Raw genomic sequence first — 16,104 nt, 5'->3', positions numbered from 1 at the left:
ACCCCCAGCCACTCAAAACCTCTCCTCTCAACCCCCAACCGCTCAAAACCTCTCCTCGGGACCCCCAGCCGTTCTCAAACCTCTCCTCGGGACCCCCAACCACTCAAAACCTCTCCTCTGGACCCCCAGCCACTCAAAACCTCTCCTCTGGACCCCCGGCCACTCCCAAACATCTCCTCGGGACCCCCAGCCATTCCCAAACCTCTCCTCGGGACCCCCAGCCATTCCCAAACCTCTCCTCGTGACCCCCAGCCATTCCCAAACCTCTCCTCGGGACCCCCAGCCACTCAAAACCTCTCCTCTGGACCCCCGGCCACTCCCAAACCTCTCCTCGGGACCCCCAGCCACTCCCAAACCCCGAGAAGAGGTTTGGAACGGCTGGGGGTCCCAGAGGAGAGGTTTGAGAACCACTGCACTAGGGGACTCACACTTGGGTCAACCAGTATAAATATATTAAAATAACATCAAGGCTAACTCACCCAGCAGGCAGACTCCAAAGTTGTGCATGGTGACATGTTCGAACAGGGCTGTGAGGATGGGCAGCAGAGCGGTGGTGGCGTAGGTGATGTTCTGGGACAAGCCCTTCATCTGGCTCCGGGACTGGCTGAACTTCCCCAGCTTCAGCATCTCCAGAGTCTTCTCTAGGTCCTCCGCTGCATTCTCAAATAATGTCCTGACCCCAGCCTTCACCATCTCTGAGCCTGACTTCATCACCGTCCTGGGAGGGGAGGAAGAGGACAAAAGGAGAGGTGTAAGAACGACAGAACAGAAGGAGAGGTGTAAGAACAACAACGCAGAAAAATAAGCGTAAATGATTCTCCTATAATGACAAAAGGACGCTCTGCACAACCAAATCTAAGCTTTTGCTAAGCTTTTGGTCAGTAATGACCTAATGAGATTCTCCTCACACAGGAAACCATTTGTGTAATGGATTCCTACAGGGGTCATACGTGGATGGATTTGCACGGACAGACAAACATCACTGTACAAAGCGTGTACTTTTTACATCCAGAATAATGATCAACATACTGTACATAGCTAAAGTATGAAATTGTCTTTAATGTTGTAAGCATCTTAACCTTTATTAATGTAACAATTATTTCCACAGGGAGTTTATTTCCACAGGGAGTTTATTTCCACAGGGAGTTTATTTCCACAGGGGGTTTATTTCCACAGGGAGTTTATTTCCACAGGGAGTTTATTTCCACAGGGGGTTTATTTCCACAGGGAGTTTATTTCCACACTGAGTTTATTTCCACAGGGAGTTTATTTCCACAGGGGGTTTATTTCAACAGGGAGTTTATTTCCACACTGAGTTTATTTCCACAGGGAGTTTATATCCACAGGGAGTTAATTTCCCATTGAGAGCAAACCCTCTTTCACAAGGGAGCCCTGAATATACACCATTTATACAATTTACAAATGCAATATAATAAACTGAACTGAACTGAACGAGAAGCACCAGAACATTAAGTTGCGGTTGGACTTTTTCTGATTTAAGGGAAGACAATAGGTTTGTTCTTCAGGGTCTTTAAAAGGCTCTTACCTTGTGTCGAGGGAATGAGCCAGGATGTGTAGACAGCTCACCATAATAGCCGAGTCGCTCCCTATGATAACACATTGATATGGAAATCACTGCCAAAGACTACAGGCAGCGCTGAGTACAAATCACAGCACTGAGGCACACTGGTAAAGGTATTGACACACTGGTGAAGGCATTGACACACTGGTGAAGGCATTGACACACTGGTAAAGGCATTGACACACTGGTGAAGGCATTGACACACTGGTGAAGGCATTGACACACTGGTGAAGGCATTGACACACTGGTGAAGGCATTGACACACTGGTAAAGGCATTGACACACTGGTGAAGGCATTGACACACTGGTGAAGGCATTGACACACTGGTGAAGGCATTGACACACTGGTAAAGGCATTGACACACTGGTAAATGCATTGGCACACTGGTGAAGGCATTGACACACTGGTAAAGGCATTGACACACTGGTAAAGGCATTGACACACTGGTAAAGGAATTGACACACTGGTGAAGGCATTGACACACTGGTGAAGGCATTGACACACTGGTGAAGGCATTGACACACTGGTGAAGGCATTGACACACCGGTGAAGGCATTGACACACTGGTAAAGGCATTGACACACTGGTAAAGGCATTGACACACTGGTAAAGGCATTGACACACTGGTAAAGGCATTGACACACTGGTAAAGGCATTGACACACTGGTGAAGGCATTGACACACTGGTGAAGGCATTGACACACTGGTAAAGGCATTGACACACTGGTAAAGGCATTGACACTCTGGTGAAGGCATTGCCACACTGGTAAAGGCATTGGCACACTGGTGAAGGCATTGACCGAGGTCCTTACCAAAGAGGGAAATCCTGTGTCTGACAAGAGCTGCCATCTTACAGAACAGGCTGTAAAATATAGGAGAGGAAAGGCAATGAAATAACCAGATAAATATAGGAGAGGAAAGGCAATGAAATAAACATATAAATATAGGAGAGAAAAAGAAAACAAACTGAGGAAAACAAGAAAAAAATTGTTCACAAGTTTCACGTGTATTGTAGTGCCCAGTCTGAAATCAATCTATAACTACCTTCCCTAGACACCAGGCTAGGTGAGATTTCCTACATATAGCTTACACCTATCTGATCCTCTCAGGTCAATTGGAAGTGTCTATGAATAATTGACTCTCATTAGAAAACTGTGGCTGGGGATTCTGTGTTGAGATCAGACTGCAGTTCAGAGTTCACCAGTGTGTCCGCTACTGGTACCTTACCTGGTGATCATCTCCTTCTCTTTGTTAGAGGCGTAGCCACTGCTGCTCAGGTTCTTACTGGGCGAGGACAGGAAGTACATGCTGTGGTTCTTAAAGTACATGTCTATGAGAGGTAGCAGCACCTATTGGGCAGGTTGGGAGGAGAAGGGGTGAATCAAGGCAGAGCTTAGAGACCTTATTCCACAGAGTCTACAATTAATTTCCTGTCTATTGTTAAAAGACTGTACATACATACCTTGGCGAAGAACTTGATTTCCTGATCGTGAGGCGATTTGTCTGTCTTTCCGCTGGTGGCCATGGCCTCTGGAAAAACCAAGGTTCAAAGACGTATACAATTTAAACTAGACACTTAACTAAATTCTCAATCCCATATTTCAAAGCATATTCATCAAATGTCTGAGTGGACTCACCTAGGTGGGCGATGAACTCCTGAGCCGAGTCCACATTCTTCAGCAACCTCTTGAGGAACGTGTAAGCAAACCTCTTCTCCATGGATGATGAGTCTTGCTCCACGTCCTTCAGGCCTCTGCAGAACATCCATAAGATAAGACACAATAGAACTTCATTGATCTGACTAAAACAGTAGTCATTACTGTGTTCGTCAGCTGATTACTGTGTTAGTCAGCTGATTACTGTGTTAGTCAGCTGATTACTGTGTTAGTCAGCTGATTACTGTGTTAGTCTGCTGATTACTGTTTCAGTCAGCTGAGTACTGTGTTCGTCAGCTGATTACTGTGTTAGTCAGCTGATTACTGTGTTAGTCTGCTGATTACTGTGTTAGTCTACTGATTACTGTGTTAGTCTGCTGATTACTGTGTTAGTCAGCTGATTACTCTGTTAGTCAGCTGATTACTGTGTTCGTCAGCTGATTACTGTGTTAGTCAGCTGATTACTGTGTTAGTCAGCTGATTACTGTGTTAGTCAGCTGATTACTGTGTTAGTCAGCTGATAACTCTGTTAGTCAGCTGATTACTGTGTTAGTCAGCTGATTACTGTGTTAGTCAGCTGATTACTGTGTTAGTCAGCTGATTACTCTGTTAGTCAGCTGATTACTGTGTTAGTCTAATGATTACTGTGTTAGTCTGCTGATTAATGTGTTCTTCAGCTGATTACTCTGTTAGTCTGCTGATTACTGTGTTAGTCTGCTGATTACTGTGTTCGTCAGCTGATTACTGTGTTAGTCTGCTGATTACTGTGTTCGTCAGCTGATTACTCTGTTAGTCTGCTGATTACTGTGTTAGTCTGCTGATTACTGTGTTAGTCTGCTGATTACTGTGTTAGTCAGCTGATTACTGTGTTAGTCAGCTGATTACTGTTTCAGTCAGCTGATTACTGTTTTAGTCAGCTGATTACTGTTTTAGTCAGCTGATTACTGTGTTAGTCAGCTGATTACTGTGTTAGTCAGCTGATTACTGTTTCAGTCAGCTGATTACTGTTTCAGTCAGCTGATCACTGTAATACAGTAAACAGGTGATTTTGATCTGAATCTTCAGGCACAAACAGGAGAAACATTTTCAAAGCATTTCTTCTCAATGGAATTGAAGTTCAGGTGGCATCTCTTTCATTTCAAAACATTCAGTTGCCCACTGAACAAGACATGACAGAATGTAAGAAACAGTGAAGGACTGATTGATTAACTGATTGGTTTCATGTCCTCTGTGGTAACAGACAGATGCAGTATACGGTGAGATAGTTAGGGGGAGAGTCTGACCTGGTGATAGTGTATCCATTGATCTGAAGAAATTTAAAGAGATCCTGAACCTTCTCTCTGTCTCTGTATTTCTCCTTGGCTGTCAGAGTGTCATAGGGCACTAGCAATGGGTGGCTGCCTCCTCCTGAGACAGACAGCAAACACATCAAACAGTGATTACACTTTCACAAACATACAGTATATACAGTGGGGAGAACAAGTATTTGATACACTGCCGATTTTGCAGGTTTTCCAGGTTTTACTTATAAAGCATGTAGAGATCTGTAATTTTTTTTATCATAGGTACACTTCAACTGTGAGAGACGGAATCTAAAACAAAAATCTAGAAAATCCCATTGTATGATTTTTAAGTAATTAATTTGCATTGTGCACAGCGTTGTACGAGATCTTCAGGTTCTTGGCCATTTCTCGCATGGAATAGCCTTCATTTCTCAGAACAAGAATAGACTAATGAGTTTCAGAAGAAAGTTATTTGTTTCTGGCCATTTTTGAGCCTGTAATCGGACCAACAAACGCTGATGCTCCTGATACTCAAATAGTCCAAAGAAGGCCAGTTTTATTGCTTCTTTAATCAGGACAACAGTTTTTAACTGTGCTAACATAATTGCAAAATGGTTTTCTAATGATCAATTAGCCTTTAAAATAATAAAATAATTGCCAACAAAGGGTATATAACAAAGTATTGAGATAAACTTTTGTTATTGACCAAATACTTATTTTCCACCATAATTTGCAAATAAATTCATTAAAAATCCTACAATGTGATTTTCTGGATTTTTTTTTCTAATTTTGTCTGTCATAGTTGAAGTGTATGAAAATTACAGGCCTCTCTCATCTTTTTAAGTGGGAGAACTTGCACAATTGGTGGCTGACTAAATACTTTTTTTTTGCCCCACTGTATATGTATGCCTACATCTTACATAAACATTAACATACACTTCCCACACATACATTTAGCATGCATTATCCCTGGTTTTTGGCTGACTACTCACCTTTACTACTCAGCTCAGCCTTCTTCTTCTTGGCCCAGATGTTGTGGTAGTTCTCTGCTACTACCTCCACCATCCCCTACAAGGGGGAACACACACACACGCGGACATGAAAACAGTCTGTGTTTTGGATGTGTCATGATGAAGCTACTACAGGTAGGGTTTCCTAAACTCAGTCCAAAGCTTGACGAGTTGTTATTTGAATCAGCTGTGCACGTGCACGTGCACCCGGAGAAAGGAGGGACCGAGGTGGGGAAACCCCAGAACTACAGCAGACCTGAGATCCAATACTATTTTAAATCTTCCAAATACTTCTGAGCGTTTGCTTTAGCCTTTCCTGGATTGGCAGGTGGGCGGGGTTAGTACTTTTGGGATTTTTCTTATTTTTTTCTCATTGGAAAAGTGTATCCTCAAACAAAGCACAACAAATTCCAATAGCATGTGAACCCAGGCCTGGTGTAGAGTGCAGAGCACTACCCATGGCCCACAGCACACGGTACCTGCTTAGTAGCATGCCATCAGATGTTACATTACATCATGACTTCATGACTTGTTACAGGGTAAAACATTCTGGAGAACATTGTTCAATAACAACATAAAAACATAGCAATTGTTCCATGACAACAACCTGCAACTCTCTGGATAGAGTAATATTGTTCAGATCCAGTGGTGGTTCAGGGATGAATTCGTTATCGTTGTCCTGTCAACATTAAAAGATAATACAATGAATCATTAAATAAACATCGGTGATATTGATGTGGGAAATGTTAGCCATTCAACGTACAGTATATATACACAACCACACTACCTGAGTGGACTCTGAGATCTTGCTTTGTTTCCTGATTAACATGGCCTCTCCCTCCTTGGTCCTCTCCATGTTCCAGCCCAAAGCTAACATACTCCTTAGAGACTCCTTCACTGGCCAGCGGTACGTCTCCCTCTCCTACAAACACAGACACAGCCACACAATGTACAGTAAATCACCCTTTCAATCAGTCTCTCGTGACAGATTGTTAGCTAGCTACAGTAGCTACTGCGGAGAAAATGTGTTTCTGGATTCTGAGTTTCGCGTTATAGTATCAACAGTACCTTCTCACTGAGTGACAGATTAGGGTTATAATGTCAACAGTACCTTCACAGTGAGTGACAGATTAGGGTTATAATGTCAACAGTACCTTCACACTGAGTGACAGATTAGGGTTATAATGTCAACAGTACCTTCACACTGAGTGACAGATTAGGGTTATAATGTCAACAGTACCTTCACACTGAGTGACAGATTAGGGTTATAATGTCAACAGTACCTTCACACTGAGTGACAGATCAGGGTTATAGTATCAACAATACCTTCTCACTGAGTGACAGATAAGGGTTATCGTATCAACAGTACCTTCACACTGAGTGACAGATTAGGGTTATAATGTCAACAGTACCTTCACACTGAGTGACAGATTAGGGTTATAGTATCAACAGTACCTTCACACTGAGTGACAGATTAGGGTTATAATGTCAACAGTACCTTCTCACTCAGTGACTTGTAAGGCTTCAGCAGAGGGTGAGTTTTGGCATCATCATCTACGCACTCTCCCATTTTCCATCCCGCTGTCACCTGTAGATCAAGAGTTAAAACATGTTAGTCTAGGAGTTAGGCCATGTTAGTCTAGGAGTTAGGCCATGTTAGTCTAGGAGTTAGGCCGTGTTAGTCTAGGATTTAGGCCATGTTAGTCTAGGAGTTAGGCCATGTTAGTCTAGGAGTTAGGCCATGTTAGTCTAGGAGTTAGGCCATGTTAGTCTAGGAGTTAGGCCATGTTAGTCTAGGAGTTAGGCCATGTTAGTCTAGGAGTTAGGCCATGCTAGTCTAGGAGTTAGGCCATGTTAGTCTAGGAGTTAGTTCATGTTAGTCCAGGAGTCAGGTCATGTTAGTCTAGGAGTTAGGCCATGTTAGTCTAGGAGTTAGGCCATGTTAGTCTAGGAGTTAGTTCATGTTAGTCCAGGAGTCAGGCCATGTTAGTCTAGGAGTTAGGCCATGTTAGTCTAGGAGTCAGGCCATGTTAGTCTAGGAGTTAGTTCATGTTAGTCTAGGAGTTAGGCCATGTTAGTCTAGGAGTTAGTTCATGTTAGTCCAGGAGTCAGGCCATGTTAGTCTAGGAGTTAGGCCATGTTAGTCTAGGAGTCAGGCCATGTTAGTCTAGGAGTTAGTTCATGTTAGTCTAGGAGTCAGGCCATGTTAGTCTAGGAGTCAGGCCATGTTAGTCTAGGAGTTAGGCCATGTTAGTCTAGAAGTTAGGCCATGTAAAGACCTTACATTCAGACTCTTACACAGGAAAGGCAGCGTTTGAACCTAGTTGTTGAGGTTACAGTACCTTCTCTGAGGACCATTTGACGTGTGAATGCTCTGCAAACTTGTTGGCGATGTAGTCCAGTTTCTCTGGAAGGGAGATACTAGAAAGAAGGAGGAGACAGACACCAATGTTAGTCCTTCATTTTAATACAACCTAGACATCTAGTGCAGTAGGGCTAGTCTCCCTCTGCTCCCATCTTTTAGTACATGGTGCTGTCATGAGGCTGTGTGTTCTGTGGATCCTGACCTTGGTGTGATAATTAGGGTAATTCACCTTGCAAGGGTTTCAATAAGAGCTATTCTATGTCAAAACCCTCTCTCTGTCCCAGGCCACTCACTTGGCAGTGTTGATGGGTTTGGGGTCGAAGTTGCCGTGTTTGTCCACAGACGCCTGCTTCTCCAGGATGACACCGGGGCTGGCATCCATATAGTCAGGCGGTAATGCCCCAGAAATGGCACTCAGACAGGCCATGGCAGTCTTGAACAGGTCAGAGTCAAACTTCTGTATAGGGAAGACAGAGAAATGGCACTCAGACAGGCCATGGCAGTTTTGAACAGGTCAGAGTCAAACCTCTGTATAGGGAAGACAGAGAAATGGCACTCAGACAGGCCATGGCAGTCTTGAACAGGTCAGAGTCAAACTTCTGTATGGGGAAGACAGAGGGGAGACAACAGAGACAGGTGGAGACAGTGGGTGAGGTAACAAACAGAGACAGGGAGACAGTGGGTGAGGTAACCAACAGAGACAGGGGGAGACAGTGGGTGAGGTAACAAACAGAGACAGGGGGAGACAGTCGGTGAGGTAACCAACAGAGACAGGGGGAGACAGTGGGTGTGGTAACAAACAGAGACAGGGAGACAGTGTGTGAGGTAACCAACAGAGACAGGGGGAGACAGTGGGTGATGTAACCAACTGAGACAGGGGGAGACAGTCGGTGAGGTAACCAACAGAGACAGGGGGAGACAGTGGGTGTGGTAACAAACAGAGACAGGGAGACAGTGTGTGAGGTAACCAACAGAGACAGGGGGAGACAGTGGGTGATGTAACCAACTGAGACAGGGGGAGACAGTGGGTGAGGTAACCAACAGAGACAGGGGGAGACAGTGGGTGATGTAACCAACTGAGACAGGGGGAGACAGTGGGTGAGGTAACCAACAGAGAGTGGGTGAGGTAACCAACAGAGACAGGGGGAGACAGTGGGTGAGGTAACAAACAGAGACAGGGGGAGACAGTGGGTGAGGTAACAAACAGAGACAGGGAGACAGGGGGTGAGGTAACCAACAGAAACAGTGGGTGAGGTAACCAAGACAAGACAAACAGAGACAGAGTGGAGACAAACAGAGACAGAGTGGAGACAGAGTGGAGACAAACAGAGACAGAGTGGAGACAGAGTGGAGACAAACAGAGACAGAGTGGAGACAAACAGAGACAGGGGCAGACAGAGTGGAGACAAACAGAGACAGAGTGGAGACAAACAGAGACAGAGTGGAAACAAACAGAGACAGAGTGGAGACAGAGTGGAGACAAACAGAGACAGGGGCAGACAGAGTGGAGACAAACAGAGACAGAGTGGAGACAAACAGAGACAGAGTGGAGACAGAGTGGAGACAAACAGATACAGGGGGAGACAAACAGAGACAGAGTGGAGACAGAGTGGAGACAAACAGAGACAGAGTGGAGACAGAGTGGAGACAAACAGAGACAGAGTGGAGACAAACAGAGACAGGGGCAGACAGAGTGGAGACAAACAGAGACAGAGTGGAGACAAACAGAGACAGTGGAAACAAACAGAGACAGAGTGGAGACAGAGTGGAGACAAACAGAGACAGGGGCAGACAGAGTGGAGACAAACAGAGACAGAGTGGAGACAAACAGAGACAGAGTGGAGACAGAGTGGAGACAAACAGATACAGAGTGGAGACAGAGTGGAGACAAACAGAGACAGAGTGGAGACAGGGGGAGACAGAGTGGAGACAAACAGAGACAGAGTGGAGACAGAGTGGAGACAAACAGAGACAGAGTGGAGACAAACAGAGACAGTGGAGACAGAGTGGAGACAAACAGAGACAGAGTGGAGACAGAGTGGAGACAGGGGGAGACAGAGTGGAGACAAACAGAGACAGAGTGGAGACAGAGTGGAGACAAACAGAGACAGAGTGGAGACAAACAGAGGGTTGAGGTAACAAACAGTCATTAGAAAGTCCTTCAGACTGTCTGTCACTTTCTCCCTTTCTTTTCTCTCTGTCAAATTAAATCAAACTTTATTTGTCATATGTGCTGAATACAGGTGTCGATCTTACCGTGAAATGCTTACTTACAAGCCCTTAACCAACACTGCAGTTCAAGAAATAGAGTTAAGAAAATATTTACTAAATAAACTAAGTTAGATAATAAAATTACAGAACAATAAATAAACTATATACAGGGGTTACCGGTACCGAGTCAGTGAGTGGGGGTACAGGTTAGTAGAGGTAATTTGTACATGTAGGTGGGGGTGAAGTGACTATGCATAGATAATAAACAGTGAATAGCAGCAGTGTACAAAACAAAGGGGGGGGGGGGGGGGGTCAATGTAAATGGTCCGGGTGAACATTTGATTAATTGTTCAGCAGTCTTATGGCTGGGGGGGTAGAAGCTGTTAAGGAGCCTTTTGGACCTAGACTTGGAGCTCCGGTACCGCTTGCCGTGCAGTAGCAGAGAGAACAGTCTATGACCTGGGTGACTGGAGTCTTTGACAATTTTTTTGGGCCTTCCTCTGACACCGCCTAGTATATAGGTCCTGACGTGAGTGCTACTTGGGCACAGGGACTATGGTGGTCTGCTTGAAACATGTAGGTATTACAGATTTGGTCAGGGAGAGGTTGAAAATGTCAGTGAAGACTTGCCAGTTGATCTGTGCATGCTCTGAGTACATTCCCTGGTAATCCGTTTGGGCAAGCGGCCTTGTGAATGTTGACCTGTTTAAAGGTCTTACTCACATTGGCTACGGAGAGCGTGATCACACAGTTGTTTGGAACAGCTGGTGCTCTCATGCATGTTTCAGTGTTGTTTGCCTCGAAGCGAGCATAAAAGGCATTTAGCTCGTCTGGTAGCCTTGCGTCACTGGGCAGCTCGCGGCTGGGATTCCCTTTGTAGTCCGTAATAGCTTGCAAGCCCTGCCACATCCGACGAGTATCGAAGCTGTTGTAGTAGGATTCAATTTTAGTCCTGTATTGACGCTTAGCCTGTTTGATGGTTTGTCTGAGGACATAGCTGGATTTCTATAAGTTTACAGATTAGTGTCTCTCTCCTTGAAAGCGGCATCTCTTGTGTTTAGTTCGGAGCGGCTGTTGCCTGTAATCCATGGCTTCTGGTTGGGATATGTACGTACGGTCACTGTGGTGACAACGTCGTCGATGCACTTATTGATGAAGACAATGCCATTGGAAGAATCCCAGAACATATTCCAATCTGTGCTAGCAAAACAGTCCTGTGGCGTAGTGTCCGATTTATCTGTCCACTTCCGTATTGAGCGAGTCACTGGTTCTTCCAACTTTAGTTTTCGCTTGTAAGCAGGAATCAGGAGGATATAATTATGGTCAGATTTGCCAGATGGAGGGCGGGGGAGAGCTTGGTACGCGTCTCTGTGTGTGGAGTAAAGGTGGTCTCAAGTTTTTTCTCCGGTTGCACATGTGACATGCTGGTAGAAATTAGGTAAAATGGATTTAAGTTTGCCTGCATTAAAGTCACCGGCCACTAGGAGTGCTGCCTCTGGATGAGCATTTTCTTGTTTGCTTATGGCCTTATACAGCTCGTTGAGTGCGGTCTTATTAATGCCAGCCTTGGTTTGTGGTAGTAAACAGACGGCTACGAATAATATAGATGAGAACTCTCTTGGTAGATAGTGTGGCCTACAGCTTATCATGAGGTACTCTACCTCAGGTGAGCAATACCTCGAGACTTCTTTAAAATTAGACATTGCGCACCAGCAGTTATTGACAACAAGACACACACCCCCGTCCCTCGTCACGCTGATGCGTGGAAAACCCCGTCAGCTCTATATTATCCATGTCATCGTGCTGACACGACTCTGTGAAACATAAGATATTACAGTTTTTAATGTCCCGTTGGTAGGATAGTCTCAACCATAGATCATCCAATTTATTCTCCAGTGATTGCACGTTGGCCAATAGAACCGGTGGTAGTGGTGATTTACTCACTCGCCTCTGAATCCTCACAAGGCACCCTGACCTTCTCCCTCTGTATCTCTGCCTTTTCTTCACGAGAATGACAGGGATTTAGGCCTGGTCTCCGGAAAGCAGTATATCCTTTGCGTCGGACTCATTAAAGAAAAAATATTTTTCAGTTTAAGGTGTGTAATCGCTGTTCTGATGTCCAGAAGCTCTTTTCGGTCATAAGAGACGGTAGCAGCAACTTTATGTACAAAATAAGTTATGAACAATGTGAAAAAACAAACAAAATAGCACAGTTGGTTAGGAGCCCGTAAAACAGCAGCCATTCCCTCCGGCGCCATAATATCTCCTGCTCTCTTAGACATGGGTAGTTGGGTCAAAAGAGGACATGTCTGCTCCTGCAGGGAGAGAGGGGAGCATAACAAGGAAGAGAGAGAGAGAAAAATAGAGAAAGAAAGAAAGACAGACAGACAGACAGACAGACAGACAGACAGACAGACAGACAGACAGACAGACAGAAAGAAAGAGAGAGAGAGACAGACAAAGAGATAGAGACAGAGAGAGAGAGCAGAAACACTCTGCAGAGCCAGAGAGCAGTGATCTGTCACATTCTCATAAATTATTAATATTTCAGCCACACTTTAGCTCTGTTCACAGTCTCTCTCTCTCTTCTGCTTCCTAGAGAGACACACTCAGACTCTGGTGATTTAAAAAAAAACTCAGTCATAATAAAAGCCTCAGTCAAACAGAACTTGAACCTGGAAACAGAACAACAGTTACTGAACCTGGAAACAGAACAACAGTTACTGAACCTGGAAACAGAACAACAGTTACTGAACCTGGAAACAGAACAACAGTTACTGAACCTGGAAACAGAACAACAGTTACTGAACTTGGAAACAGAACAACAGTTACTGAACCTGGAAACAGAAAAGCAGTTACTGAACCTGGAAACAGAACAACAGTTACTGAGCCTGGAAACAGAACAACAGTTACTGAACCTGGAAACAGAACAACAGTTACTGAACCTGGAAACAGAACAACAGTTACTGAACCTGGAAACAGAACAACAGTTACTGAACCTGGAAACAGAACAACAGTTACTGAACCTGGAAAGACAGGTTTCTTAAAACACACCTGGAAAGACAGGTTTCTTAAAACACACAGTGATTAAATTGAGCAGGGACCTATTTGCCAGGATCCGGGCCCTTTCGTGGCATGAAAAATAAATATTCAGCCCGCGCCTGATATTGTAAGAATTGTTTTGGGCTCAGGATTATAACTGATGTTTTTTAGATGTAAACCAGTCAGACATAAAGTAATGTACCGTAAGACTTTAAGCCTCCATTAGCATTATACAAAGTGCCTTCGGAAAGTATTCAGACTCCTTGACTTTTTCCACATTTTGTAATGTTATAGCTTTATTCTAAAATGTATTAAATAAATACAAATCATCAGCAATCTACACACAATACCCCATAATGACTGAATGCAAATGTATTAAAATTCTAAAACAGAAATACCTTATTTACATAAGTATTCAGACCCTTTGCTATGAGACTTGAAATTTAGCTCAGGTGCATCCTGTTTCCATTGATTATCCTTGAGACAGTTCTACAACGTGATTGGAGTTCACCTGTAGTAAATTAAATTGATTGGACATGATTTGGAAAGGCACACACCTGTCTATATAAGGTCCCACAGTTGACAGTGCATGTCAGAGCAAAAACCAAGCCATGAGGTCGAAGGAATTGTCTGTAGACCTCCAAGACAGGATTGTGTCATGCCACAGATCTGGGGAAGGGTACCAAAACATTTCTGCAGCATTGATGGTCCCATCATTTTTAAATGGAAGAAGTTTGGAACCACCAAGACTCTTCCCAGAGCTGGCCAGACGGAAGCTACTCTTCAGGAAAAGGCACATGACAGTCCACTTGGAGTTTGCCAAAAGGCATCTAAAGACTCTCAGACCATAAGAAACAAGATTATCTGGTCTGATGAAACCAAGATTGAACTATTGGCTTGAATGCCAAGAGTCACGTCTGGGGGAAACCTGACACCATCCCTACAGTGAAGCATGCTTGTGGCAGCATCATGCTTTGGGAATGATTTTCAGTGGCAGGAACTGGGAGACTAGTCAGGATCGAGGCAAAGAGCAAAGAGCAAAGTACAGAGAGATCCTTGAGGAAAACCTGCCCCAGAGTGCTCAGGACCTCTGACTAGGGTGAAGGTTCACCTTCCAACAGGACAACGACCCTAAGCACACAGCCAAGACAATGCAGCAGTGGCTTCGGGACAAGTCTCTGAATGTCCTTGAGTGGCCCAGCCAGAGCCCGGACTTGAACCCGATCTCTGGAGACACCTGAAAATAGCTGTGCAGCAAAGCTCCCCATCCAAGTTGACAGAGCTTGAGAGGATCTGCAGAGAAGAATGGGAGAAACTCCCCAAATACAGGTGTGTCAAGCTTGTAGTGCCATACCCAAGAAGACTCGATGCTGTAATCTCTGCCATAGGTGATTCAACAAAGTACTGAGTAAGGGGTGTGAATACGTATATAAATGTAATATTGCAGTTTTGGGGTATTGTGTGTAGATTTATGAAGGAAAAAAACAATTTAATCAATTTTAGAATAAGGCTGTAACGTAAAAACAATGTGGAAAAAGTCAAGAGGTCTGAATACTTTCCGAAGGCGCTGTAAAAGCAGTCCTGAGGGAGAACAAAGGGTCTGTAGATTACACATAACAGTATCATCCATACCTTTGTTGAGAGCGAGTCGAATATTCCCCAGAAGAGTTTTTTGGTGAGCAGCAGTTCTTCCTCTGAGGCCATGCCGGAGCTCCCCAGCCCCGAGGGAAGACAGTAGTACTTCCAGCTCTGCTCATAGTGTTCAGTCAGCAGCTGGAGGAAACACAAAAGGAGAAGTCCGTATCCCGCTGCTGAAACCCTTCCAGGTAGTAGCTACTAGCGGAAAGTAAGATGATGAGAGGAAATTAAGATGAATCGTTTTGGTGGTGGGTGGTCAGAAGTTGGAGGAAATAAATTCTGAAAAAGAGTTAACATATCTCCATCCCACTGATGCTAAATTCAGGTATTTGTACCCCTGTGTTCTTCCAAACTGCTGGAAGTCAAGTATTCACGTCAATATCCTATTAAGATTCTGTAAATGAACGTACATGAAGGTAAAAGTCTGGTTCCTGTTTAAATGAATTTTCTATGTACAGTATGTACTCGGAATGTACTTGAACTAGATACCGTGTTATCAGCTAGGAGTGAGACAGATGTGTCATCAGACAGAGGTCACACCTACAGTATATCAGCCCCCCCCCCCCCCACCCAGGGGAAAGAGAGAGACAGGAAACTACAACTAGAAGAAACTGAGATGAAGAGGGGAAGTGAAGACTTCTTGTTTATGTGAGCGGAGGGAGGGAGATGAGGGAGAGAGGGAGGGAGAGGAGAGAGGGAGGGAGAGGAGGGAGGGGGGAGGGAGGGAGGGAGGGAGGGAGAGGAGGAGGGAGAGGAGGGAGAGAGGGAGAGGAGGGAGAGAGGGAGGGAGAGGAGGGAGGGAGAGGAGGGAGGGAGGGAGGGAGAGGAGGGAGAGAGGGAGGGAGAGGAGGGAGGGAGGCTAGGGGTGTCAACCGAGCTGTTATCACCCATAACAACAAGGGGGGGGCTAGTGTTGACAGGCCCCTTACAGTACCCTGTGAGAATGGGATCTTACCCTGAGTGGCATCTTGCAGTACTCTGTGAGAATGGGATCTTACCCTGAGTGGCATCTTGCAGTACTCTGTGAGAATGGGATCTTACCCTGAGTGGTATCTTGCAGTACTCTGTGAGAATGGGATCTTACCCTGAGTGGCATCTTGCAGTACTCTTTGAGAATGGGATCTTACCCTGAGTGGCATCTTGCAGTACTCTGTGAGAATGGGATCTTACCCTGAGTGCCATCTTGCAGTACTCTGTGAGCATGGGATCTTACCCTGAGTGGCATCTTGCAGTACTCTCTGAGAATGGGATCTTACCCTGAGTGGCATCTTGCAGTACTCTTTGAGAATGGGATCTTACCCTGAGTGGCATCTTGCA

At 44.8% G+C, this 16,104-nt stretch overlaps 1 protein-coding gene across 2 annotated transcripts in view; it reads right to left on the bottom strand.

Moving 5' to 3' along the window:
* LOC139407391 (ryanodine receptor 3-like) overlaps window positions 1–16,104 on the bottom strand; it is a 270,933-nt gene that overhangs the window by 60,807 nt on the left and 194,022 nt on the right. The window contains exons 55-68 of one of the 2 annotated variants that reach the window (XM_071151137.1): window positions 14,782–14,922; window positions 8,190–8,353; window positions 7,874–7,952; window positions 7,030–7,119; window positions 6,319–6,453; window positions 6,139–6,210; window positions 5,514–5,589; window positions 4,522–4,645; window positions 3,221–3,336; window positions 3,046–3,113; window positions 2,811–2,932; window positions 2,396–2,445; window positions 1,547–1,607; window positions 480–718 (exon numbers count right to left, since the gene is read on the bottom strand). In XM_071151137.1, the coding sequence (XP_071007238.1) occupies window positions 480–718; window positions 1,547–1,607; window positions 2,396–2,445; window positions 2,811–2,932; window positions 3,046–3,113; window positions 3,221–3,336; window positions 4,522–4,645; window positions 5,514–5,589; window positions 6,139–6,210; window positions 6,319–6,453; window positions 7,030–7,119; window positions 7,874–7,952; window positions 8,190–8,353; window positions 14,782–14,922 (1,537 nt within the window). The remainder of the gene's footprint in view (window positions 1–479; window positions 719–1,546; window positions 1,608–2,395; window positions 2,446–2,810; window positions 2,933–3,045; window positions 3,114–3,220; window positions 3,337–4,521; window positions 4,646–5,513; window positions 5,590–6,138; window positions 6,211–6,318; window positions 6,454–7,029; window positions 7,120–7,873; window positions 7,953–8,189; window positions 8,354–14,781; window positions 14,923–16,104) is intronic. The other variant, XM_071151138.1, reaches the window with a different exon arrangement.

Source organism: Oncorhynchus clarkii, chromosome 4, assembly GCF_045791955.1.
Source record: "Oncorhynchus clarkii lewisi isolate Uvic-CL-2024 chromosome 4, UVic_Ocla_1.0, whole genome shotgun sequence".
NCBI lineage: Eukaryota > Metazoa > Chordata > Actinopteri > Salmoniformes > Salmonidae > Oncorhynchus > Oncorhynchus clarkii.
Note: the sequence above shows the minus strand (reverse complement) of the source record. Positions and strands in the feature narration are given on the sequence as shown.